The sequence below is a fragment of the Rhincodon typus genome, chromosome 27, assembly GCF_021869965.1.
Source record: "Rhincodon typus isolate 14 chromosome 27, sRhiTyp1.1, whole genome shotgun sequence".
In the NCBI taxonomy this organism is placed as follows: domain Eukaryota; kingdom Metazoa; phylum Chordata; class Chondrichthyes; order Orectolobiformes; family Rhincodontidae; genus Rhincodon; species Rhincodon typus.
Genome location: NC_063358.1, coordinates 34,342,433 through 34,368,660, shown reverse-complemented (window position 1 = coordinate 34,368,660; position 26,228 = coordinate 34,342,433). Strand labels below are relative to the sequence as shown.

General features: G+C 40.4%; 1 protein-coding gene across 1 annotated transcript in view; it reads right to left on the bottom strand.

Annotated features, from left to right (window-relative positions):
* grik3 (glutamate ionotropic receptor kainate type subunit 3) overlaps nt 1-26,228 on the bottom strand; it is a 437,968-nt gene that overhangs the window by 131,787 nt on the left and 279,953 nt on the right. The window contains exon 11 of the mRNA XM_048613095.1: nt 6,686-6,909. Within this exon, the coding sequence (XP_048469052.1) occupies nt 6,686-6,909 (224 nt within the window). The remainder of the gene's footprint in view (nt 1-6,685; nt 6,910-26,228) is intronic.

Below are 26,228 nucleotides of genomic sequence, written 5' to 3'. Positions count from 1 at the left end.
ATCTTCTGATAGAATCATTGTTGTAGCAGTGTAGGTAGGAACAGCATGTCAAAACCATGTAGCTTTCTCAGCCCAGCTGACTCAGGAAGTGTCTATGAAGTTAAAACCTTCAATGGACAATTACCTACTGTCTGGAGCTATGTAAAGATCCCCACATTGAGTCAGAGTAAGACGCTTTGCAGGGTTCTGACTGACTTATGTTAATGATGACAACCCAATAAAAAATAGAGAGAGGAATTAAAACATACTTTAGCACCTCAGTAGCAATGACAGGCAATTAAACAACTCACTGGAGGAAGGTTTACACAAATATCTCTATCTTCAACAATGGGAGAGCTCAACACATCAGTAGAAAAGATAAGGCAGAAGCTTTCGCAACAATCTTCAGCCAGAAGTGCTGAGTGAAAGATATATCTCGACCTCCTCCTGTGGTCCATAACATATTGGATGATAGTGTTTAGCCAATTTGATTCATTCTACATAGTACCAAGAAACAGCATGTTGGCAGTAGTACTGAAGACCTATTCTCCATAATTTACTGCACACCTAGAAAAACTGTTGCAGTACAGCCACAATACCTGCATTTACCCAACCATGTGGAAAATTAGCACAGTGTGTGCTGTACACCAAAGTCAGACAAATACAACCTGGACAATTACTGGCCCATCAATTGCCCATTAATGATCAGTAAACTGAAGGAAGGTGCCATCAACAGTACTATCAACAGCATAAGCTCAGCAATAACCTGCTCACTGATGACCAGTTTCAGTTCCAGCAGGACCATGCAGCTCCTGAACTCATTACAGCATTTGTCCAAACATTGACAAAAGAGATGAATTTCAGAGGTGAGGGGAGAGTGACTGCCCTTGACATCAAGACCACAATCAATGAAATGTGACATTAAGGAGCCCTAACAAAATTGAAGTCAATGGGAATCAGGGTGAAAACCCTCCACTGGCTAGAATCATACTTGGTGCTAAACAGGATGGCTGTGGTTTCTGGAGGTCAGTCATCTCAGTTCAGAACATTCGCTACAGTAGTTCCTCAGGGTAGTGTCCTCTGCCCAGCTTCATCAATGACCTTCCCTCCTTCATAAGGTCAGAAGTGGGAATGTTCATTGATGGTTGCACAATGTTCAGCACCATTCATGATACCTCATACATACTGAAGCAGTCCACGTTCACATGCAACAAACTCTGGACAATATCTAGCTTTTGGCTGACAAGTGGCAAGTAACATTCATGCCATACAAATGACAGGCAATATCCATCTCCAACAAGAGAGAATCTAAGCATCATCCCTTTACATTCAATGACATTTCCATTTCTTAATCCCCCAGAGTCAACATCTTCTGGGTTACCATTGACCAGAAACTCACCTCTACTAGTCTTATAAATACTGAGGCTATAAGAGCAGGTCAGAGGCTAGGAAATACACAGCAAGAAATTCACCTTCTGATTCCCAAAGCTTGTTCACCATCTACAAGGCATGGTGGAATATTTCCAACTTGCCTGGATGACTGCAGCTCTAACAGCACTCAGGAATCTTGAGACCACCCAGGACAAAGCAGCCTACTTGATTAGCTTCACATCCACAACCATCCACTCCCTCCACTATTAATGCTCAGTAGTAACAGTGTATAACATCTACAAGATGCACTGTGGAAATTCACCAAAGTTCCTTAAACGGGACCTTCCAAACCCACAATTAGTACTATCTAAAAGGACAAGGGTAACAGATACATGGGAACACCACCACCTGAATGATCCCCCCAAGTTACACTGCACCCTGACATGAAAATATATCGCCGTTCCTTCCATGTCACTGGCTTAAAACCCTGCAATGCCTCCATGATGTCATGGTAAGTGTAGCTACACCAAATAGATTGCAACTGTTCAGGAAGACACTCACCATCATCTTCTCAAGGGCACCTGGAGAAGGGCAATAATTGCTGGCCCAGCTGGCAATACCCACATCCCAAGTATTGTTTTTTAAATCCCTTCGCAGTAATCCTTTGATATTATCATAAACTGGACCATCTGAATTTTCATTTCTCCAGCCAGATCACAGAGGTGAAAGGTTTTGACTATATTTACTGAGTTTAGTTAAGAGCCACTTCAATCAGGTACACAAATAGTTGACCATTGAAGCTCAGATTATTAACATCGAACCATTCTTCTAATTACTTTTAATGAATTAATTTTGATTTAAGTACCTTTATTCTGTTCTTCTTGTGCTTTTTTCTTGAACTGCATGAGAAGCACAAACCAATTGCAGTCATTCCAATGCATCAGCTTTGTTATCCAACTTATTACAAATCTCTGTGTAATTATTAAATTGGTCACAGATAGGACTCTATTATACCCTGTCAGAGACAGCCAATAATGGCAGCGAGAGGAAGAAATTTGGGTGGACCAAGGTGTACTTTTGACTAAATAAAAACCGGAAGAAGTGCAGATGCTGTAAATCAGAAACAAAAACAGAAATTGGTGGAAAAGCTCACTCTGATTTCTCTCCACAAATGCTGCCAGACCTGCTGAGCTTTTCCAGCAATTTCTGTTTTTGTACTTTTGGCTATCACACTTTAATTCCTGATATTATGAGATATAGCTTCATGAGAAACTCTTTCAGACAGAAAAATAATAGATTGGTAGCACAGCCTGCCCAGCTATTTTACATTTCAAGGGTGAGCTTGCAAGAATCCAAAGTAGTTAAGGTGTCCATTGTGATAATAACTATTATTCCTGACCGACCTGGATGTTGGATAATTAAAACTGTTAGTGTTTCACTGGATAAGATAAAAACAGTTTGAAGTTTTACCTTCGACACCTTGTTTACAGTTCATTAAAATGGTGATTCAAATGCCCTTAACATTTTGTAAATGCCACGTTGCCCTTTGAAACTGAGACCTACAAATTCTGAACATCCTGTGGTCTTTGCTGAATTAGTTGCCTTCTGTCAACTTGGTAACATGGTGTCACAATTATGTTCAGCACTTTCAGCAGTAGAAAGGAAGTGTTGTATGATGTGCCTGTTCGTTATGTTGTATGAGCTGCTGCCAATATGAAAGCTCATGCTACCAGCCTCTTTAAGTGCAGGATACTACAGGACCATTCTGGATTTGTGTGTTCGAGGAAAATCCCTTTGTGGCTGGTGATGATACAATGACTTTAAAAGGTGCATTTTGTCCTGTTATTTTTTGAAGAGAGATTTTAAGACTGAGGTGCTGAGTTGTCTGTGTGTATCCAACGAAGTAAACAGATTGTGTGGGCTTGTTTTTTTGAAAGTTGGGACAACAGAAGTAGCTTGAATGAGCGGGGTCAAGCTCCCACAGAGCCAGGACTTTTAGTTTTAGTTTTGCAGTACCAGTTGTTGCTAGGGTATTGAAGTTGGATGTGGAAGCTGTTTTTCCTCTCTCTGTTATAGACAAAAGCTGGGGGTTATTTTCCTGCTATTAGAATTGTACGTGAGACAATCTATTTTACTGAATTTGCTATTGCCAAGGGTGTGTTTTTGGGATGTTACTAAATTGGAACAGTTACTGTTCAGCAGTTTATTAATCTTTTATTCTGTTAAGCTTTCCAATGGAGTTGTTATTTCAATTTCTTCTTTCTTTTGTTGTATTTTAATTATAGTGTATGTATAAAGTGGTGTTTTGCTTCAAATTTGGTAGTTTGACCAATTGATTTGCATCCAGTGCATCACACCTGGAACTTGCCTTTAAAATATGAAAAAGTTATGGCTAGGCTATCTTCTTAATAAATTTTGAGTGTTTGGTCTGGATCATAACAGGCCTAATTGGAAGAGTTAACAAGATATTTTGAGTGCATGTTAACAACTTGTTATGGGTTACATTCATATATTCGACATTGTTGCATGGATTTTGAGAAAAATCAGATGTTGAGTCTCAGCTCTTTGTAGTCCTTAGCTGTTCTGCCCACAAGTTTGTATGACCTCTTAAAAGTAGATGGTGCCTTTGACACACTTCAGTATTATCCCTTTCAGAACCGTATACAACAGGAAACAGTGCAAAAAAAAGAGCTTTCAACATTTGATAATCAATCTGTTGCAAAGTATATGTCTGTGTTGATGTTAGTTGTGGACAGGATAATGCTCAGAATCGACTGGGGACCTCACCTAATCCCTTTACCCTTCACATCCCATCTCGAACGTACACTGACTGGGTTCATATATAAAGAAGAACCACTTGGTGAGATGCAGAAGGCAGTTAATAGCCACGAACCTTTACAGCAACATGAATTAATGTGTTAAGAAGAGGAGAGCAAAGGATAAACCCAAAGGATTGTTTTTAAACCCCTGTCCATTCAGTAAAAACCAGCTGAGTGGGCAGCTACACTTGCCCTTTGGGGGTTCTTGATGCTTGTCGTAATTTCATAATGAGGCATAATCTCCCCTCCCCCTACTGCATCCCAAAACCAGCCCAGCTCGTCCCCGCCTCCCTAACCTGTCCTTCCTCCCACCTATCCCCTCCTCCCACCTCAAGCCCCATCCCCATTTCCTACCTACTAACCTCATCCCGCCCCCTTGACTTGTCCGTCCTCCCTGGACTGACCTATCTCATCCCTACCTCCCCACCTACACTCACTTTACTGGCTCCATCCCCGCCTCTTTGACCTGTCTGTTTCCTCTCCACCTATCTTCTCCTCTATCCATCTTCTATCCGCCTCCCCCTCTCTCCCTATTTATTTCAGAACCCCCTTCCCCTCCCCCATTTCTGAAGAAGGATCTGGGCCCGAAACGTCAGCCTTCCTGCTCCTCTGATGCTGCTTGGCCTGCTGTGTTCATCTAGCTCTACACCTTGAAACAGAATGACTGCCTGGTCTAGAACAAGGTGACAAAAATATAAGATTAAATATGAAATATTTAGGATAGAGAACCATTTTTTTTACTGCAGCTGGTTGAGAGGATGCAAACTGCATGACCAGACTGTGATTGAAGTAGAGACCTTGTCAATGTTTATGAAAAGGTTAGATAGATGGAAAGAGCAGTAAAGATTTACAGGAACAGGATGAACACTGGGGATTTTACTGGCTGTGAATGAGAAATATTTGGAGGGATATGCAGGCAGGTGGGGCTAGTTTAGTTTGGGATTATGGTCAGCATGGACTGGTTGGACTGAGGGTCTGTTTCTGTGTTTTATGACTCTATGACTATGACATCATTGTGGATTGGCCAGATTGAATGTAGGTTATATGATTTATGTGGATTTCGCTGACAAAAATAAAACAGAATTATTGAGAAAGATCACATTCTCTGACCTACATTTAGAGAGAAAAAAACTACTAAAGTTGGAGTGCATGCAACTACGTGCAATTTAAAACTCATTTCTGAAGAATCTGATAGTCCCTACAAATTGTTGATGATTATTTCACTTGTCAACAATCTGAGCATCCACTTCCTGATCACCCACTTAGACAGCTGATAAATTAATTGAGAAATACCTGGCCTAAATTACGATGCACTATATTGCTAGCCAGTTTCATTGACTGAATCAAATATTGGTGTATTAGAATCCACAAATATCATAGGCTTCTGAGTAATCTAGTTTACTGCAAAAAAAAAGACACAGTGAACACTGCTGTCAAACACAAAGGGGGAAAGTAAGTAATATTTTGGCTATATTCCCTGAGAGAGAAAGCCAAAATATTACAGATTTGAACATCAGTTTCATCGGTACATTGATTCAATCTTCAGTGTTCTTATTACTTGGGCATCTATGTAGCCAACCTCACATGCCAGCTTGACATTTTGAAGACCATCATGGGAATACAGAAAGTCAGTCCCTAATACAGATAATGGAAACTTAATACCCTTGGCATTGCTGAGAATTGAATGTAACTATTTCTTTCACAAACAAACAAACCCTGATATTCCCAGTTTGCTTAATCAGTGTCCATCAACTATTATTTACATCCAATCAGTGAGACCACAGTGATCCAAGGAATGGGTTGTATATGGGGAGATTGGGATTACAAGGATTTGATCTTGTCAAATCAACAATGTATTACACATAGTGAATCAAAGCCTCCTGGCTCCAGAGTAAGGATATGACCACTGTGCTTCAAGACCCTCAGGTTGCAAGGCACATCGAATGCATATAATAGTCACATAGTTGAGGCCAATTAGTTACCTTTGAAGAGAGTTGACTAATTATGCTAATTCCAGATGGATTGTTTGGATTCGATCAAGTACAAAACAACTAGTCCATTGAAAAGTACTCCTCAATTCAATATAAACGAATTAGGTTAGAATGACTATAAGTGCCAGAATAAATTTATTGGGCCAGATAATTTGCATTTGGACTGTAAATTCTATGTAGTTCCATGAAATTACATCGTTAGTGATCAAATGCTCCAATGTCTCCTGAAATTGAACAACAGGAATTGCCTGACTCTCAATGCAATCAGAAATCAATTGAACGAGGTACTATAACCAATGTTTGTCATTTGTCACCCAAAGTATAAAATTGGGACTACTAATCATATTTTTCTCTGTTAATTCTCTGTTTTATGATAAAACTAAGGTGTAACAATTTTCAAATAAGTAATGAGTTATGTCTTTATACAGATTATATAAATTTTGTTAGGTGATTTACTTTCAGAAAATTGCAAAGTGTGGATTGAACAGTCACAATGGCATGAGGCTAATATTATCAATACCTTACCTGGCTATCACAAATAGCACACAACTCACACCGAGGTATGCCAATAAGATGTACATCCAGATATCTGGAGAGAGAGGATTCAGGAAGGAGAAGACACCAGCGTTTGTTCCATTTGATTTTCGGTACAAAATACTGATCCCCAATGTCATGAAGGGTTTAGAAAAATCAATGACCTTCTCACGAGCGTAGGTGATAGTCAATGGAGCAACGGCAAGGTCGGCTTTCTGTTGGGAGAAGCAAACATTTTGAATAAAAGTATATACATCAAATTTCTTAACTAGGGGTATTTAATAGAAAGTACATTGGTGAATTGAAATGCTGAGGAATACCATTAAGTGAGCATAGAACCACTTGTGTTATGGTCACTTAATGAAATTCCTCAGTATTTCAATAAAACCACTTGTGTTATGGTCTTGTCAGGATCGTATTCTCTTTATTGCAATAAAAACTGTTTAACTGTACAATGTTGTCAAGCTCCTGGTGGTGATCCAATAATAGGATCTTGTATTTATACGGCAGCTTCTAATATAGTAAAATATCCTATCTTTCTATCCAATGATCATGCATTATCACGTATGCACTTTTTTTGTCTTTCTCTCTCACACTTTCCAAGCCTTTTCATTGCTCCGTCCATAAGTCTATGTTCAGTACATTTCTCAGAATTGTAGGGGAGATGATGATCTAATAGTGGTGAAATTAAACTAGTTGTCGAGAAGTCCAGGCTTATATTCTGCGGACATTGGTTCAAATATCATTACAACTGCTGATGGTATTAAAATTCAATTATAATTATCTGGAACAGAATGCTAGTCTCAGTAATGGTGATCATAAGCTGACCAATGCTTGTTGCAAAAAAAAACACAACCAGTTCACTAACATCCTTTTGGGAAGGAAATCACTCATTCTTTTCTGATATGAACTATTTGTAACTCCAGATCCACAGCTTTTAGCTGTCCTCTGTAATAGCATAGTAAGCCACTTCAAGGGCAATTAAGGATGGTTACCAAATGTATGCCTTACCAACAACATCCGTATCCCATGAAAGAATACATTAAAATAATTATTTTGTCCCTCTCTTTATGTGAATAATTCTCTCATTCAGCCATTAGAAATGGACACCATGAACTACAGCTACAGTAAGGAAATCAAGGGCATGGAAGTAATTTATACTGGGAACATCACAAAGCATAATCAAGTCAATAAAATATTTAAGATAAAAGTTAATGTAGACAGAATATAATGGAAGATAATTTGAAAATTTCTGAGACTGCGATAAGAGCGAAGAAACTATAATTTAAATAGTAGTTCTAGCGGGAAGGCTTTATTAAAGCTGCAGATGCAGGCTTTACTCATGGAAATTGTGAAAAAAAAGAACAAACATTGCTTATTAGGCAATGAAAGGTGGGAATTCATCCACTTTGCTTGCAGAAGGCAGAAAACATCCATCTTGACCACAAAAAAATACCCACAGGAAAATACTGAGTAAGAGCTTTAGTTATATAGAATTACAGTTTAACTGAATTAAACACTTTAAAGCATGGCATTCTTATATTGCTCCAGTTAAAAATTTCAAGGCAATGAAAATTAAACAGCATTGCCGCTTACAGAAGTTGTCAAGGGAAAGATAATACAGAAGCATTAAGTTACTTTAGATTTTATAAGCTTTACAAGAATAAATAGTCACATTAGGAATAGATGAGAGGAGAAATAATACAATTATAGAGATTTAATATCAGAGATGGTCCAAATAGAATATGGAATTGGACATCTTGCAGAAAATAATTCTCAAGATACAGAATTCATCTAACTTAAATTCTAAATAAAAAGATGAACAAATAAATACAATATTCCATTCAGCAGGACCTACAGTGGATGATGTCACAAATTGAAAAAAACATATAAAAGAAGGTGCAGATACTTTTGAAGAATGTCTTTAAGATTTTGGCAATTACTTTAATATGAGTGAAAACAGAATTCTTGAAACAGCAAAATTTAACAGAAGATTTCAGTATCAACTGGGGAATCAGTAAATCATTTCATTTATCATCTCTGAAGCTGAGAGGAAAGCTGTGACAATGGAGCTTTGAAATCAGAATTCATAAGAGACAGAACTATTGTTAGAATTAATGAAGAGAGTTTGCCAATTTAGTCACAAGAAGATCTGACTTTGAAGAAAGCTACTTAAATTGGCCTGGAAACAGAAAACGAAGAATCATAGACAAACCCCGAGAGCAGAAGGATGCCCTTACTACAGGAGACTAACAAAATTCATCTATTTTATCAGGTCAAAAGACTGTAAAGGCACATGTAGGAAGCCCAGCATAAAGAGCAGGCCAAACAGAGAAAAAAAAACAAGGGGTCAGTGTCAGTACTATGGAACAAGAGATTCTTACAAGCACAAGCAGTGTCTAGCTATGTTATATTTGTAAAACTACAGGTTATTTTCAAAGGATGTACAGATGTAGGCTAACCAATCAGGAACAAAAGGCCTCCCGATTTTAGGGTGACATGGTGTCTCAGTGGTAAGCACTGCTTCCCCACAGCACCAGTGACCTGGGCTCAATTCCAGCCTCAGGTGACTGTGTGGAGTTTGCATGTTGTTCCTATGTCTGCAAAGGTTTCCTTCAGGTGCTCCAGTTTTCTCCCACAGTCGAAAGATGTACAGATTAAGTGGATTGGCCATGCTAAATTGTCCATAATATCCAGGGATATACAGGTTAGGGGAAATGCAGGGGTAGGGTAGGGAGTTGTTTTTTTTAAATTAATTCATTCACGGGATGGGGGTGTCGCCAGCGAGGCAGCATTTATTGCCCATTCTTAATTCCCCAGAGGGCAGTTAAGAGTCAACCACATTGCTGTGGGTCTGGAGTCACATGTAGGCCAGACTAGGTAAGGATTCCTTCCCAAAAGAACATTAGTGAACCAGATGGGTTTTCCCAACAATCTACAATGGAATCAGGGTCATCATTAGATTCTTAATTCCAGATATTTATTGAATTCAAATTCCACCATCTGCTGTGATGGGATTCGAACTCAGCTCCCCAGAACGTTACCTGGGTCTCTGGATCAACCGTCCAGCGATAATACCATTTGGCGATTGCCTCCCCCACCCTCTGGGGGCGGATGGTCTTGGAAGGGTCAATGTGGACTCAAATGGCCTTCTTCCACAATATAATGATTCTAGGGGCAAAAAGTCTAACACCTATTCAGACAAAGATACAAATGCAATAGAACCAGCAGCACTAAAAGAATAAGATACCCAATATATCCCAAGGGGAATTAGATGATTCAACTGACATAATCTTGTTATGTTTATAAACCTATCATTAAGTTTAAGCTTGGTACAGGGGCAAGTGTCTTAATAGATGGAATACCATGGCTGAGAAACTTTATGTTCAAATGGCATAATTCTCAGGATTAAATGTAAACCACAAGCATCTCTGCAACACAAAGAGATTATTATAGTTGGAAATGTACACATGACATTCAATTAGCACTTATTACTTTGGGGCCTGCTTGTATATCTTGTCCTCAACATCTATGAGAAGTCAGAAAATGCTCAACCAGTTCTGAGAAGCAGCAAACAGGTCAAGAAAACCAGCAACAACAAAAACAAAAATTGCTGGAGAAGGTCAGCAGGTCTGGCAGGGTCTGTGGAGAGTAATCAGAGTTAATGTTTTTGGTTCAGTGACCCTTCTTCAGAACTCACATAAAAAAAAACAAGTTATGTAAAGTTTGCTTTATATTAATTTGTGGGATGTGGGCGTCACTAGCTGAGCCAGAATTTTTTTGCTGATCCCCATTTGCACTTAAGAAGGTGATAGTGAGCTGCCTTCTTAAACCACTGCAGTCCATTCTGTGTAAGTAGATTGAAAATGCTGTTAGAGAAAGAGTTCCAGGAATTTGACCTGTGATACCAAAGGATAAATTCCCACGTCAGGATTGTTGGGAAGAGGAGGTTGAATCCCTCTGGTACTTAAAATTGTATCTCAAGCCCTCAATCTGTTACAGCAGGAGTAGAGGTCCCCTTCTAATAATTAAACCCAAAACACCCAGAGAAGCTCACCTCACTTCACCTAATCTGTTAAACTGTTACAGAGAAGGGGAGGTTAAATGAAAGAAAATCCTTGATATTCACTTTAATAAGTTACACATAACAATTAATTTATTTAACCTTACAGTGAGCAAATTAACAGGACTGTTAACAAACTTAACAATTCCCCCCTAACTCCTAACTATTCCCCAATGAACAAAATTCTACTGGTATGCTATTCCAATAAACACAAGTCCCACTTTTATAACCCAAATAATAAAAAAAAATAAAATTTATTCTCTCAAAGTCCACACAGAATGTTTCTCCTGGAATGCTTTGCCTTCTCCTGTGTCTCTCCAGTCATGAATGCCTTTCTTCTGCTATTCTCTTGTCATAAACACCTTTCCTCTGCTGATCCTACTGTTAGGGATGTTTTCTCTGTGAGGGCAGCTAGAGGTGCTGTGGTGGTACCTTTTATGGATAAGATAATGCTTTCTTAGAGAGTTTAGCAATTTCTTGAGAGCCTGATGTTTATTTTTCAGATGGCAGTTCGCTCTCACACCGATTTTCAAAATCCCTCTCCTTATATACCTTGGATGACATATCAATTTTCTTACAATAGCATTGGTCCGAGCTTGTCAAAACCATCAGATTTAAATTCAGTTGGCTTTTAATTGCTAAGTGCTTGGTTTAAATTAAATTGGCTGATTCCAGGTCATTGCCAAAAGATCAAAACACAAGGTTTCCAATCACTCGGCCAATTGATACATGTTTCAATTTTTAGAAATGTCTGTAATCTGCAGCTGTTTACAGACCCATTTTCTGTATAAGTTTCTAAGCTTAGAAAAATACTCCATCTCTTAAAGAGACCACACTATACACAACTTTGTAAAAGGATGATTAGTAGCTTGCAGGGGTACTTGAAAGCGGTGGTGTTCACATGGATCTACTGCCCTGGTTCTTCTAGTTGTTAGTGATCATGTGTTTGGAAGGTATGGTCTAAGGAACCTTGGTGAGTTTCTGCAGTGCATCTTGTAGAAGGTATACACTGTTGCTACTGAGTGTTAATGTTGGAGAGACCAAGTGTTTATGGATGTGACTAGAGTTGAGTTATAGGGAGAAGCTGAATATTTGGGATTTTTTTCCCCTTGAGCATCAGAAACTGAACATGACTTTATAGAGGTTTATTAAAACATGAGGGGAATGAAAAAGGTGAATAGTCAAGGTATTTTTCCTAAGAGTGGGGAAGTCCAAAACTAGATGTCATGGTTTTAAGTTGAGAGGGGAAAGATTTCCTCCTACTTGATGATTTAGGGCCATTACCTGTTTGAGCAAGGAAATGTTCCTCTGCAAAACAAATTCAGGAGATCAAAGCTCCTTCAGACAAGATAATAGACAAACTACCTGGTTTAGCACGAACACCATCCTCAGTGGAGCCCATCTCACTTATGAAAGGCCCTGCACTGTGGAAGACTTTATAGTCAGGTCGGCTCAAGAACAGAAGTGAGATCAACAGTCCTCAGGTCAAAGACCTGCAATCATCCAAGTCCAAAAACAGAGGGTCCTACAAAAATTCTGAAATCTTCAAACTATCTGCGATATAGTTTGAGAATTGTGGGTAGATGGGTAAATGTAACCATTTGAACAAATATACAAAAGTTCATAATGAGAAAGAAGCTGGGGGGAGATGTTGTACAAGGTAATGGTCTGAGAAGGTTAACATTGGAGATTGCTTTAGGCTCCAGCTAATCACTCTCAATGAAATGATTCCTTGGGAGATGCGGTAGCTCAGTGGTTAGCACTTTTGCCTCACAGTACCAAGGACCTGGTTTCAATTCCAGCCTAGGGTGACTATCTCTGTGGAGCTTGCACATTCTCCCCATGTCTGCATAGGTTTCTTCCCACAGCCCAAAGATATGCAGATTTGGTGGATTGGCCATGGTAAATTGTCCAGGAATGTGTAGACTAGGTGGGTGAGCTATGGGAAATGTGAGATTACCTGTATAGGATGGAGGCCTGGATCTAGATAGAATGTTCTTTGGGCTGAATGGTCTCTTTTTGCACTGTAGGGAACTATGATTCCCCATTACCCTGGTAACAATGAACAAATATAGATATTTTTAGTCATTGTGTTCAGATAAGTGTGACACACCCATGGAGCAGGTGAGACTCGAACCCAGGCCTTCTGGCCTAAGTGTAACATGTGCCAAATTGCTATCAATAAAAAACTACAATCTTGTTAAGATAAAAGTCTTTACTTTACAATTTATTAGTGGTCAGTCCTCTCCTATTGCCTACCAGGAGTGAGTTAGTTTAGTTGTTTGGGTAGCTGGTTTGTAATTCAGAACAACAGACACAGGGAGAACATGCAAACTCCACACAGACAGTCACCTGAGGGTGGAATCAAACTTGGGTCTCTGGCGCTCTGAGGCAGCAGTGCTAACCACTGAGCCATTGTGCTGCCCAGGAGATCTGTGGATATAGGTATTCACTTCACTGAGACTTTAAGATGTTCTGCCTTATCCCTACCCATTGGTAGCTAGTGTTCCTCCTTGGGATGTACCAGTACTTTCCTCTGAATTAATTAAGTTTGAATAGACTGAGCTCCCTCATGGCCTGGCGAATGCAACTGTCAATCTCTATATTCTTCTCGCTTGTTTCTCTCTTCTCCTCTCACATACACACTGGCTTTTCTCTCATATCCCCTCTCCACTTTCTCTCCTTCATGTCTTTGCATCTTCCTACTTCCCTCAGCTCAAACATCTCAATAATATTTCATATCAGCGAAAGGAGGAAAGTTATGATCTATGTATTCACAATTATCCTCATTCTTAATGATCTCCAGTGGGATGTTTTTCTGTTCTGCCGGGGAGGTCATCAGGAGAAAATGGAAGATAGTTTTGACATCTTTCACAGAATACAAACAACTACTCCACAGTTATTGGTTCCACTGATATCTGACCTCGCATAGCAAAGAGACCATGGAATTTATCAGAATCAGCATAATCAGTTTAAGTGACAGAAGTTTCAATATTTGCATTATGCCAGAGGGAACAGCAACACTTTTATTGTGATGGTCTATGTTCAGCTTCAGTGATTACCTCTTGACCCGAGTCATTGGGCCACAATTCTTGATAGTAATGAAATACAATAATTTATCTTTCTCAGAGAATTTTTCTCACATTCAATCCTATTGGCTAACATCGTGCCCTGATGCACAATAGCAAATTAAATTCATTATACATTCTGAATCTGTCACCGATGAATATAAATCAATATTGTTTTGAAGAGAATGATTGCAGCTAGCTGTTTATGAAGTTGATGTGACCTTCAGCTTTGTTTAACATGAACAGTGAATTCATACTGTAACAACAGAGAATGCATTGTTAGGCGGAAATATCAAACCTCTCCACCTGTTGTCCATAGCTCTTGGATTATGTTTTGTGTCGTACGTATTACTTTGCAAATCTAACGTTTCTCTTTTTCCCGCTTGGATGCGAGCTTTCACTTGGAGCCTGATACCATGTAGTTGCTGAGTTCTTGCTTATATGTGTGGAGTTACAGATCCTTTCCACCAAAACTGCCAACTCAACTAATAAGTAATTCAGAGGGGCAAAAGTTTAAAGTTTACTTGGTTGTAAGAGTTCTGGCTCTGAAACTGTTGGATATCATCTCAAAGGCCCAATTGTCTATACATTGTTGAGCAAGCGACACTCAGGTGACTGATGGCAGATTTGTCAAACATGAATTAAAAATGTTGCAAAGGTCCTGCACCATGGCATATGTCTAGCCATAAGTCATTTTAGATGTTTACAGTGCCAATCTTCTGAAGAGAACATAGGGGATTGTCTAGTTTGATTGAAGATGCAATAAAATGACTACCTTTGAAAACAAAAGTGCATTGCTCCACTAACCTGATTTCTGAGGTATCATGTGTGTAAAATGTTTTTCCTATGATTTATATCTGGCAGGTAAGAATATATTTCTGGATCAAGGGGTGAAGTTCTCTGCTTTCCCCCATGGCAAATGTGGTAGTGAGAAAGGTATTTAGTCAATCCCTCAATCTAGGGTTGGCACATACAAATTCTTGACTGTGATGCGCTGCTTCTAAGCTAGAGTGAGTTGAAGTGTCATGAGGCTTTCATTTGTCCCTCAGGAGCTGTCTGATTTGGCCATTCTTCTTCAGATTTACCCTTCTGGAAAAAATGCGAATCCACTGTCTTGTTTATTAAGCTGCCATTCTCCTTCCCACCATGGCTCACTCATTACAGCCATGTCAATATTGTAGTGCCAGAGTTCCCAAGGCAACGATAGCAGTCCAGCTCTGTCACTGCTGGTACCGACTATGTTGGTTCTGATGTTCCAGGGCTCAACTCTCGTGTTGAGGGCTGTGGAAGATGCCTGTGCATGAGATCTTTTAACACAAAGAGGCCATTGCCTACCGACCAGCTCAGGGTCCTTTCAGAACCATGACCTTGTCCAATGATAGTCATCGACACGTCGATCAGAGACCAGGTTCTGCTACACAATGGGACCTAATACGCATTGTTGCCCTGAGCCATTACCAATCTAGGTGCCTACACTGTTGCTTGCTGATGAGTCAGCTGCTGCTTTAACTGCACAATAACCGTAATTCAGTCATTATTCCTGTAGTCACGATTTTCCATGGCGCATGCTCTTCTCAAAAGTTTGGGGACAGATTGTACTCTTCACCAAAATCCTTCCTTTCTGTTTTATTCTGACCTTGTTTGCATAAAAATAATCTTTGCTTTACAGAGATGGATTCAAATTATTTGTTGTTTTCATGAATAATCAATGCATTAGGTTAATGTAAATGTGTTGTCTGTAAAATATCTCTTATCAAAGGTGTTTAGATGATTATTCCACTGATATTGTACGTATGTTGTCATTTCACATAGCTCTTAAATCAGTTTAATTGAGGTCAATTAGAGCTAGTTGGCATTTCTTATTTGAAGACAGCATCACTTCTTTGAGATAATGAGCATTGGGAGTTCTGATGACCTCTCTGAAAAGGTTAGAATTCAACATGCTTAACACAATGGCCAATATGCAGCAGGTTTCAGCTTTGAATTATGCTGTACATGAATTCAGGGCCTACTTAGTAATAAACTGCACAGTGAATAGCAACATGTGTTCCATAGTATGGTCTATGTCTACAGAGACCAGCTCCCTCTCTTCGTATCTCATATCAATATCATATCAATCTTGGCCTGCTGTGTTCATCCAGCTCTGCACCTTGTTGTCTCAATATGATGGATTGGTTTAATCAAAAATCATTCCCAGCTTCATTTGAAAGTTCACCATTTTGATTGAGAACTGTCTGGCTATTTTTATTCTGTTTTGCTATGTGCTTTGAGCACTGGTTAGCAAAATATAAAAAGAGCCACAGGGCTCAGTGTTGGGGTCTTCTCTGTTTACAATTTGCAAAAATAACTTTCATGAAGCAACCATGATGTGGAGGTGCCGGTGTTGGACTGGAGTGGATAAGGTCAGAAGTCACACGACACCAGGTTTTATTCCAAAAGGTTTATTTGAAATCAGAAGCTTTCGGAGCGCTGCTCCTTCGTCAGGTGAATTATGACCTGGTATTGTGTGACTTCTGACATTAAGAAACCAAAGAGATGATTGACAAATTTGCTGATGACACAAAGGTAGGTAGGAAATTCTCTTTTGACGCGGACATAAAGATGGCACAAAAGGGAGATAAATAGATTTAGTCAGTGGATAAGGAACTGGCAAATTGAGTACAATGTGGGAAAACTTTAAATTACTTATTTTAGCAGGAAGAATAAGAAAGAAGCATATGGTGAGCGATTGCAGAAAGATCTGAATATCCTAGCATATGCATAGCAAAAGGTGAATATGCAAGTACAGCAAGTAATTAGGAAAGTTATAGAGCTGTTTATTGCAGAGGAATTGAATACTAAAGTGAGAAGGTTATGCATCAGTTATATAGGGCATTGTTGATATCATATCTGATTTCTTGTGTGCAGTATTGGCCTCCCTAAGCAGGATATATGTAAATGTGTTAGAAGCAGTTCAGAGAAGGCTTATGAGACGAATACCTGGAATGGACAGGTAGTGTTATGAGCAAAGACTGGACAGGCTAGGTTTACATCTACTGGAGTTTGGGAGTAAGAGACAATTTGATTGAAACATGTCGGACCCTGAGGGATCTGGACTGTGTGCTTATAGAGAGGATGTTTCTTCTTGTGGAAGCATCTAGAATTACAGCGTAACTGTTTCAGAATAAACAGTTGCACTTAAGACAGAGATGAGGAGATATTTTTTTCTCACAGAAGTTTGTGAGTCTTTGGAACTGTCGCTGAAGGTGAGCATGCAGGGGCAGCAGGTGGTAAACTTGATAAATGGTATACTGGCCTTCATTGCGAGAGGTTTTGAGTACAGACACAGAAATGTGTTGTTGCAGTTATGCAGGGCCTTGGTGAGGCCACACCTAAAATATTGTGTACAGTTTTGGTCTCTTTTGAGGAAGGATGCCCTTGCTGTCGAGAGAGTACAGCAAAGGTTTACCTGGCTGATTCAGGGGATGGCAGGACTGACGTATGAGGAGAGATTGGCTAGGCTAGGTTGTTTTTGCTGGAATTCAGATGAATGAGGGGGATCTCATAGATACTTATAACATTCTAACAGGACTAGACAGTGTAGATGCAGGGAGGATGTTTCCAACAGCCAATGTGTCCAGAACCAGGGGCCACAGTCTGAGGATTCAGAATAGACCACTTAGGACAGAGATGAGAGGCCATTTCTTCACTCAAAAAGTAGTGAGCCTGTGGAATTCATTACCACAGGAAGTAGTTGATGCCAAAACATTGAATGTATTCAAGAGGGGGCTAGATATAGCACTTGGAATGAATGGGATAAAAGATTATGAGGAGGAAGCAGGATTAGGCTATTGAGTTGGACAATCAGCCATGATTGTGATGAATGGTGGAACAGGCTTGAAGAGCCGAAGGTCCTCCTCCTACTCCTATCTTCTATGTTTCTATGTTTAGAAGGTGGCGGAAACTGAGCCTTTGAATATTTTTAAGGCAGAGGTACATAGATTTTTGGTAAGCAAGGGGGTGAGAAGTTATTAGGAATATAGAGTGATCAGATTAACAGTGATCTTATTGAATGCTGGAGCAGGTTTGAGAAAACGAGTGGCTTACTCCTGTTCTGAATTCATTTGCTTGTATGAAGAGACTCGCTTTGCAGAGGGTCACTGATAGTAAACTGCCATGACATACACGAAGTGTTTGTATATCACAATCAGTTCAGGATGGTTTTGACAGATGAGGGTTGAAAACCATAATCATGCAGACTACTGAACATTTATTACCTATTTGTTAACTAATTACAGAGAAATTGTTCAGTGGGACTTCAACAGGTCCTTTTTGTCTCGGGTCCCAGTTAATATGTCTTGACATCACCACCCTCTAGATTTTAACATCATGAATATTCACCCTTTGTTCTGGCTATTGGTCAGCCTCCATGACAAGGTCACTTCTTCAGCAAAATTATTCAATGTCCTTTATGGCACTGCTTACTCTTGAGGTATTATTACTTATGATATACTTACTCATGGTTTACAGATCTGTGGTGGTTCCCACCCTCCTACACAGCTCTGAGATATGGACTGTCCACAGCAGATACATCAAGGCACTGGAACAGTACCATCAATGCTGCCTGCACAAGATCCTGTGAACCCGCTGGGAAGACAGATGCACCAAAACCAACGTCTTCGATCAGGACGACATCCCCAACGACGAGGCAGTGACCACCCCTGACCACCTGTGATGGACTGGGCGTGACTGACATGAGACACCCGCCCCCCTCCCCAAAGCAGCTGCTCTACTCTCAGCTCCGAAACAGCAGGTGACCGAGGAAACATTTCAGGGGTACACTTAAGGCCTCACTGGCGGAGTGTGGCATTCCCACAGACACCTGGGAATCACTGACCCAAGACCGTCCAAAATGGAGGAGGAGCATCTGGGGAGGCGTCGAGTACCTTGAGACATGCCATCGGGAAAAAGCGGAAATCAGGCAAAAACAGCGGAAGGAGCAGGATGCCACATCAATGCCCCACCTTCCCATGACCACCTTCTGCCCCAAGTGTAACAGAGCCTGCAGTAGCCACATCAGCCTGTACTGCCACCTACAGGCTCACTTTGAAAGTAGAAAAGAGTCAACCTCATCTGTGAGAGACCAGCAATGATGATGATACTCTTGAGGTTTGGCAATTCTTCATCTGTCCACTTTATTGGTGCATGAAGTGATACATGACATTCAGAATTTATATAAGAAATGTCTGACTATTTCTACGCTATCTGCGATGGTTGGTTGCTCTTGGTAGCATGAAGAGCCCATATTAACCAAGCTTCTGATACTATTTGCCATCTTGCAGCCCAGTTCTGTGAGATACTCCATCAAAACTGCAACAGTGTTCTTGCAATTGATGACTGCAAAGTGGAGTCTCTTGCAGGAACTGGATGACTCTGCTATGTCATATTGGATTTGTTGCTTTGATCATATGTGCGCAGCAGTTGAAGCCAAGCCAGAAATAGAAATTGATTTTTTTTTCAGTCTGGACTTGTAACTGCTGCACACACAGAATTGAAGGCTGGGCTCAAAGAATAAAAAAACAGTCGCTGCATTCCTGGCAGGGTCTGTCCACTGATCCCTGCTCATTGATTTGTCCAAATAAGATTTAATAGGGCCTTTAAATCAAAGAACTGCTTTAAAAAAAGGCATGTCTGCAAATTCAGAATGTTGACCTCCTCATGTTCCAATTCTACTGTTTCAACACAGAGTCAGTGTTGGCAGCCAGAAAGTTAAAGAAATACGCAAAATAGGATGCCTACCTTGAAAGGTATGAAGAAGTCTTACTTTCTACAGGCTGAGCAGTGAGTTGGGTTGAATAAATATGTTGACTGTTCCAATAATGCAGGAACTGCAGGCAGCCAGGGATGTAAATAGCATGTTAGGCTTTATTGCAAGGAGATTGAGTTCAGGAGCAAGGATGCCTGCATTATATGTAGGTTTGTTGAAAACTCACATGTAGCACAGTGTGCATCTTTGGTTTCCATACCTAAAGAAAATTACACATATCTTCGACGAGGTGCCACAGAAGTTCACTAGTTTGGTTCCCAGCACGAGAGGGCTGCCCTATGAAGAGGTCAAGTAGAATAAACCTATATTTGTTAGTGTGGAGGAGACTGATAAGTGATACCATTGAAATCTGCAAAATTCTTTAGAGGCTTTGACACAGAAGAAACTGAAAGACTGTTTCTTCTTTTAAGGAAAAATTGGATACTGAGGTGAGGAGAAATATCATCACACAAAAGTTTGAAGTTTCCTCCCTCAGACAGTTGGGAATGCTCAGTCATTCAAGATATTAAAGAATCCCTACAGGTGGAAGCAGGCCATTTGACCCATTGAATCCATACCAGCCCTCCAAAGCACATCCCACTCAGACCCACAACCCTACCCTATCCCATTCCTTAACCTACATATTTCCAGACACTATGGGGCAATTTAGCATGGCCAGTCCACCTGATCTGCACGCCTTAGGACTGTGGGAGAAAATTCATGCAGACACAGGGAGAACATGCAAACTCCACGCAAACAGTCACCCAATGCTGGAATTGACTCCAGGTCTCTGGTGCTGTAAGGCAGCAGTGCTAACCACTGAGACATTGTGATGCCCTTACATGCCAAGATTTATAGATTTTTATAAACTAAGATTATCATGGGATGAGTGGGTAGAGTGAGAAAATGAAGTTGAGGTCGAACATCACTCATGATCATACAGAGGAGGAAGGCAGGTTTACATTACCATCTGCCTATCCCAGCTCCTTTATTTCTTCTTCTTTTCAAACTACTTAGACATATTCTATCGAAACTATGATTACTTTTCATAGCTGTGCTAAGAAATCTTGTGATTTCTTCTGAAAACTATTTTCATCGAGGCAAGGATCTTATACAAGTAAATGATAGTGAAATTACTTCAATATATACAGTGGAAGTCGTAATAGTTTCTGCAAGGAACATCACAGATTATAGATGCTGTACTGGAGTCAGAACAAAAAGCAGAGGTGGGTATCTAATGGATAGCAAGAACAGACTTTCAGCAGGTCTGGCAACAGCTGTGGGGAGAAAACAGAGTTAACATTTTGAGTCCCATGACATTTCTTCAGAATTCACTGGACTGGAAATGTTAACTCTATTTTCATCTTCTGCTGAGTTTGTCCAGTAATTCCTGTTACTCTTTCAGATCTCCTGCACCCACAGTTCTTTGTTTTATTCCAATGAACAAAAGTCACTAGTTTCTTGTTAACATGAAACAAAATTCATGGATTTATTTGACTACCAATCACTATAAATGGATTAGTCTCCAAAGAACATCTCTTCAAAATTAGTTGGGGAATAGAATTAGGAAGTATTTTAACTGGCAATGAATGCAGCTTTAATGAGTCTTGACAGAGAGCAGCCAATATGCAACCCTGACCTGAGAATGTGTCAGCGCATCAGTAAATTGTCCACTCTTCCATCAGGGTGCTTTTAATTCACTAAAATGCCCATTAGTCTTTCCATAATGCTCTGATCTGAACTCTGACTAACATTCCAGGCTTCCCACCATTCTACACATTCTCCTCCTGCCTTTTAGTTTCAATTAAGTTGCAATACTTTATTTCCATTATACACACAGCAAAATACAAAAAACCAACCAAAAGCAAACGTCAATAGGGCTGACACAAATGTTCTCAGTTGTAGGAATTTGGAACTTCGATTACTTGACATTTTTAACAATTCCTATTTTACCTCTATATCTATTGCAAATTCCTCAACTTTTTTATTCACATACTTTAAAAGATGACAAGCAGCTGTTTTCAGAAGGGGTACATTGTAAGCTTTATTCTGCGCGTTCTCTAATGAAAGAGCCATTAACAATGTACATTCTATAGCATTAAATAGTCAATGTAAACAGTGCCATCATGAGTGTGTATAGAATGTTGTTTTAATTACAGTGTGACTTCATTCAGTTTATTCTCCCTTCATTTATTAAGGCATTGCAAATATAGAATTTCATAGAATCCCTACAGTGTGGAAACAGGCCCTTCAGCCCAACAAGTCCACACCGACCCTCAGAGAATCCCACCCAGACCCATCCCCCTAATCTACACATCCCTGAACACTATGGGCAATTTACCATGGCCAATCCACCTAGCCTACGCATCTTTGGACTGTGGGAGGAAACCCACACAGACACGGGGAGAATGTGCAAACTCCACACAGACAGTCACCCGAGGTGGGAATCAAACCCGGGTGCCTGGTGCCGTGAGGCAGCAGTGCTAACCCCTGAGCCACTGTGCCGTCCAATATCGTTGCATCACAGTGAGTCAGATAGCTCAATTGGCTGGATGGTTTGATGTGCAGAATGACGTCTACAGTGTGGATTCAGTTCTCTCACTGGCCGAGGTTGTAATGAAGGACTCTCCTTCTCAAACTTGCCCTCACTTTAGGTGTGGTGACCTTCAGGTTAAGCCACCACCAGTCATCTCTCTCTAATGAGAGAGCAGCTCTCTGGCATACCTATGATAACTTTTCCGTTACTTTTGTACCATACTGAATCTGGTATGTGAAACAGAAATCTTGCAACCCCCAATCCGTCATGTCTACCCTCAATCCTGAGAGTCTTCATATCTCTCTGGGAACCTTCCCAGGGAACCCGTCTGGAATGCTCAAGGCCTTTATAATAAGCAGTAACCCGTCTACACTAGAAATTGGAGTGAAATAATCATAAAGGGAAATAGCTAGTCACAGTGAGACATCACAGTATCATCCCTTCAATGAATGCTATTCCATACAAGGCAGTAGGTCAACTATTCTTTCCTCCGTTTGGTGAAACACCACCTCCTGATTTTACAGTTACTTTCTTCATTACATACAGCACACTCAGCCATAGGGTTATCCCAGCGTTTATGCATCTTCATGGTGTGGACGCAAGTGACAAAGCCATAGCTCTAGCACCACATTTCTCCCCTTACCCCTAAAAATAGGCTTAATTTGAGTCTGATATAAACAATCTTTCACATCAGCAAACGGGATGCCAACTACTCTATATCAACTATTACATTCTTCGAGGCAACCTGAAAGTACAATGTCAAGACATAAATGTAAATCCTCTCTTGTTTCCCCTTCATGCTTTCCACCCCCACACCCTCCTTCGCCCCACCCCCGCCCCCATCTCATCTGCTTGTAGAATTCTAGATCTGACCAGTCCTTCTCAGGATTGGACCATGCCAATAAGTTACATTCTATTTAGCATTAAACTGGAAATTTGACAAGAATGACGAAATTTAAAGTACACACCAGACATTGGGGTTAACGCAGTGATGCAGGATTTTACCTACAGACTTGAGCCAATTTAAGCAAATCTTTTTTAATCAATTTCTCAACTCATCAAGCTATGGCCCAAGTCTTTTACCACAATGAGTGGTAACTGAACCAGCTGCTTCTCAGAAGAGACCAGAACCAAAACTGTATCCTTAATCTGTAAAGATTCCCCACTATAGGTTCTCACTGTAGCCAAGGTTTGATTGAACGAGTCACATTTCCCAAATAACAGCATGATATCAGAAATGCTGACTGCAACTCAAAGAGGACTGTTGCGAGCAAATTTCTTCAGGAGTGTGCTTTTCTCTAATCGCTACTGAAATAACTCCACAGAGGCTGGCATACCATCACCAAATCCCCCTTTGTTTACACATAGAGTGTCCTTGACACTGATCCAGCTATCTCAGAGCCAGCTCTCAGAGTGAGCAGGATGTCTGACACTCCTGTTTATATTTGTCAGCCAGGGCTCCCTGATTGGACCAGATTAATAGCCCTAATTCATACTCTATGAGGTCCACCTGGCTGACCTCACTGTAATCACTACAGTAGTAGCATACGTCACAAATGATAAGTGGTCCTTACTTAACCTCGGACTTTCCTAGCCTGGTCCATTGTACCATCAATTAAAAGTTTCTCGCCTTACCTATCAGTGATATATAAATTTGCTCATGGTCATCTAAAATAGTCGCTTTCCAACCAAACCTTAAATCAGAATTGCCCCACTGATCTTTCTTTCTAAGGACTCTGTACCTGCCAAGGGTGTTTCATTTGTTTAGACTCTTACTGGCTCATAATGCTTCTCCTGTATTTCTTATGTGGTTCACAGTGAGTGGTTTAGACTGGAGCATTGCTTCTGGCTTGTTGCTCCTTCCACCGGCTCTGCTGACTGTTTGTTGCCGCTGACTGACTGTTTGAATATTCCTAAAGCAGTTAAGTACTTAAAGCGGTAAACGCATTTGTTTTCTGATTTTCTTTTCCCTGGATCCAATGGATTCTTTTTCTCACCACTTTGATCAACCATGTTATATGTACAAAAGAACTAACCACTACCAGCTAATGGGTAGGTAGGGTGACCAACCACCAGAAATCCTCCTTAGCACTTTAACATAATAAACTACAAATCCTCCTTTTTGTAGTGGCTCTATGGGCCAAGTTGGTAATCAGTGTTGGAGGGTGAATCATGAATGAATTTTAATGAGAAGAGACACTTGTCTGAGTGAGATGCAGTTTATTGCATGATAACAATAGGTTCAAATTAAATTGGATAGTTGGATATAATGACAAAGAATATCAGGCAGCATTGATGTCACATCTGTCTCCAACAGGAGTTTGAGCCAGACTCCATTTTTTTCCCAACCCAAGCCCGTATGTTATCGACAGATTGTGTGGAGTATAATATCCCCTTGAGTTCTAAAAACCATGACAGCTGAATGTAGCTTTAGAACAGAATGTTATATGATCAAAAACTCGAGGGTTGCCTATGTTAAGAAACAAGTGAAGTGACTAAGGGGAAAAATCTACTGGAACAAGCTTCCTGGAAGGACAGGATTGTCATCAACCACATGAACTCATAAAAAATTGCTCTGACAGTATAGACACTCATAACTGCAGCCCCGCATTTGTGTCTGATTAATTCAATCTAATCATGGTTGAGATTTATTGAAGGTTTGAGCTGGTTTGCGGCATCTTCTCATTGCTATCTTTAAAGGCCAGTGGTGAAAAAGTGGGAAGTTACGAGCGCAGCAAGAACTTACATAGCAGCAGTCTATTTTATTGTTGGCATCACAGATGGATCAATGAATGGTGATGCCGTGCAGAAGATTAAATTCCTCTGTATACACAGGCTGATTGGTTAATGATTAATCTTCCACTTCGTATGTGAAATCAAGAAGACAACGAAAGCAGGAGAGAAATTAGTCATGGGTTCCATGGTTCAAGTGGGATATCTGTTTCAAAAGAAATTGGTCAAGATAAAGGGGAAACAATCAATTTCTCCCTTTTCCAAGGACAGCTGTCATAATTTGTGATTATCCTACATCCAGACCTATGCAGGTAGAATGGAAAGTTCCTGCTAGCTCACCATTTCATCATTTCACCGTTTAGTCCCGCACTAACTCCATTGCTCATTGAATGCTTTATGGGGACAAATCGGCATACATGGTCAGAACAAGTTTTAGCTTGCCTTCATGTCTTAGACCAGGACCTCTTTAAGAGAACTGCATCCTTTCAATGTTGTTTTCACTGGCTGTAGAAAATTGGTTTCTAAAGAAAGCACAGGAACTGGAAAATACAATCGCAATTTGAATTTATATTGCATCTTGAATGTAGTAACATGACAACAAATTCAATTTGGCATTAGGACACATGGAGGTATGAGAAAAGGTGACAGAAAACTTGGTTAATTATTTTCAAGTGCACCTTAAAAGGAGAGAGAGGATAGAGTCACACAGAGGGGTAAGGAGGGAATTCAAAAACATAGTCCTGAAGAGCGGCAGAATTCTGAATGAATGCCATCTATAAGTTTGCTAATGACACCAACATGGCAGGACGGATATCAAACATTGATGAGTCAGAATACACAAAGGAGATAGAAGGTTTGGTGTCATGGTGCAATGACAACAACCTCTCTGTCAATGTCAGCAAAACAAAAGAACTAATCATTGACTTCAGGAAGAAAAGAGGAGAACACGCCTTGATCTACATCAATGAAGGTGAGGTGGAGAGGGTCGAGAATGTCAAGTTCCTAGGAGCGACAATAACTGACAATCTGTCCATGGACCTCCCAAGTAGATGTGATGGCCAAGAAGGCACAACAATGCCTTTTCTTCCTCAGGCAGCTTAGGAAATTTGGCATGTCCATGAGGACCCTCACCAACTTCTACAGATGCACCATCGAAAGCATTCTATCTGGGTGCATAATGGCCTGGAACAACAACTTCTCTGCCCAGGACCGTAAGAAATTACAGAAGGTGGTGTGCACAGCCCAGACCATCACAGGAACCAGCCTCCTATCCACGGACTCCATTTGCACTTCTCGTTGCTGTGGAAAGTCTGCCAACATCATCAAAGACCCCTCCCACCCCGGTAATG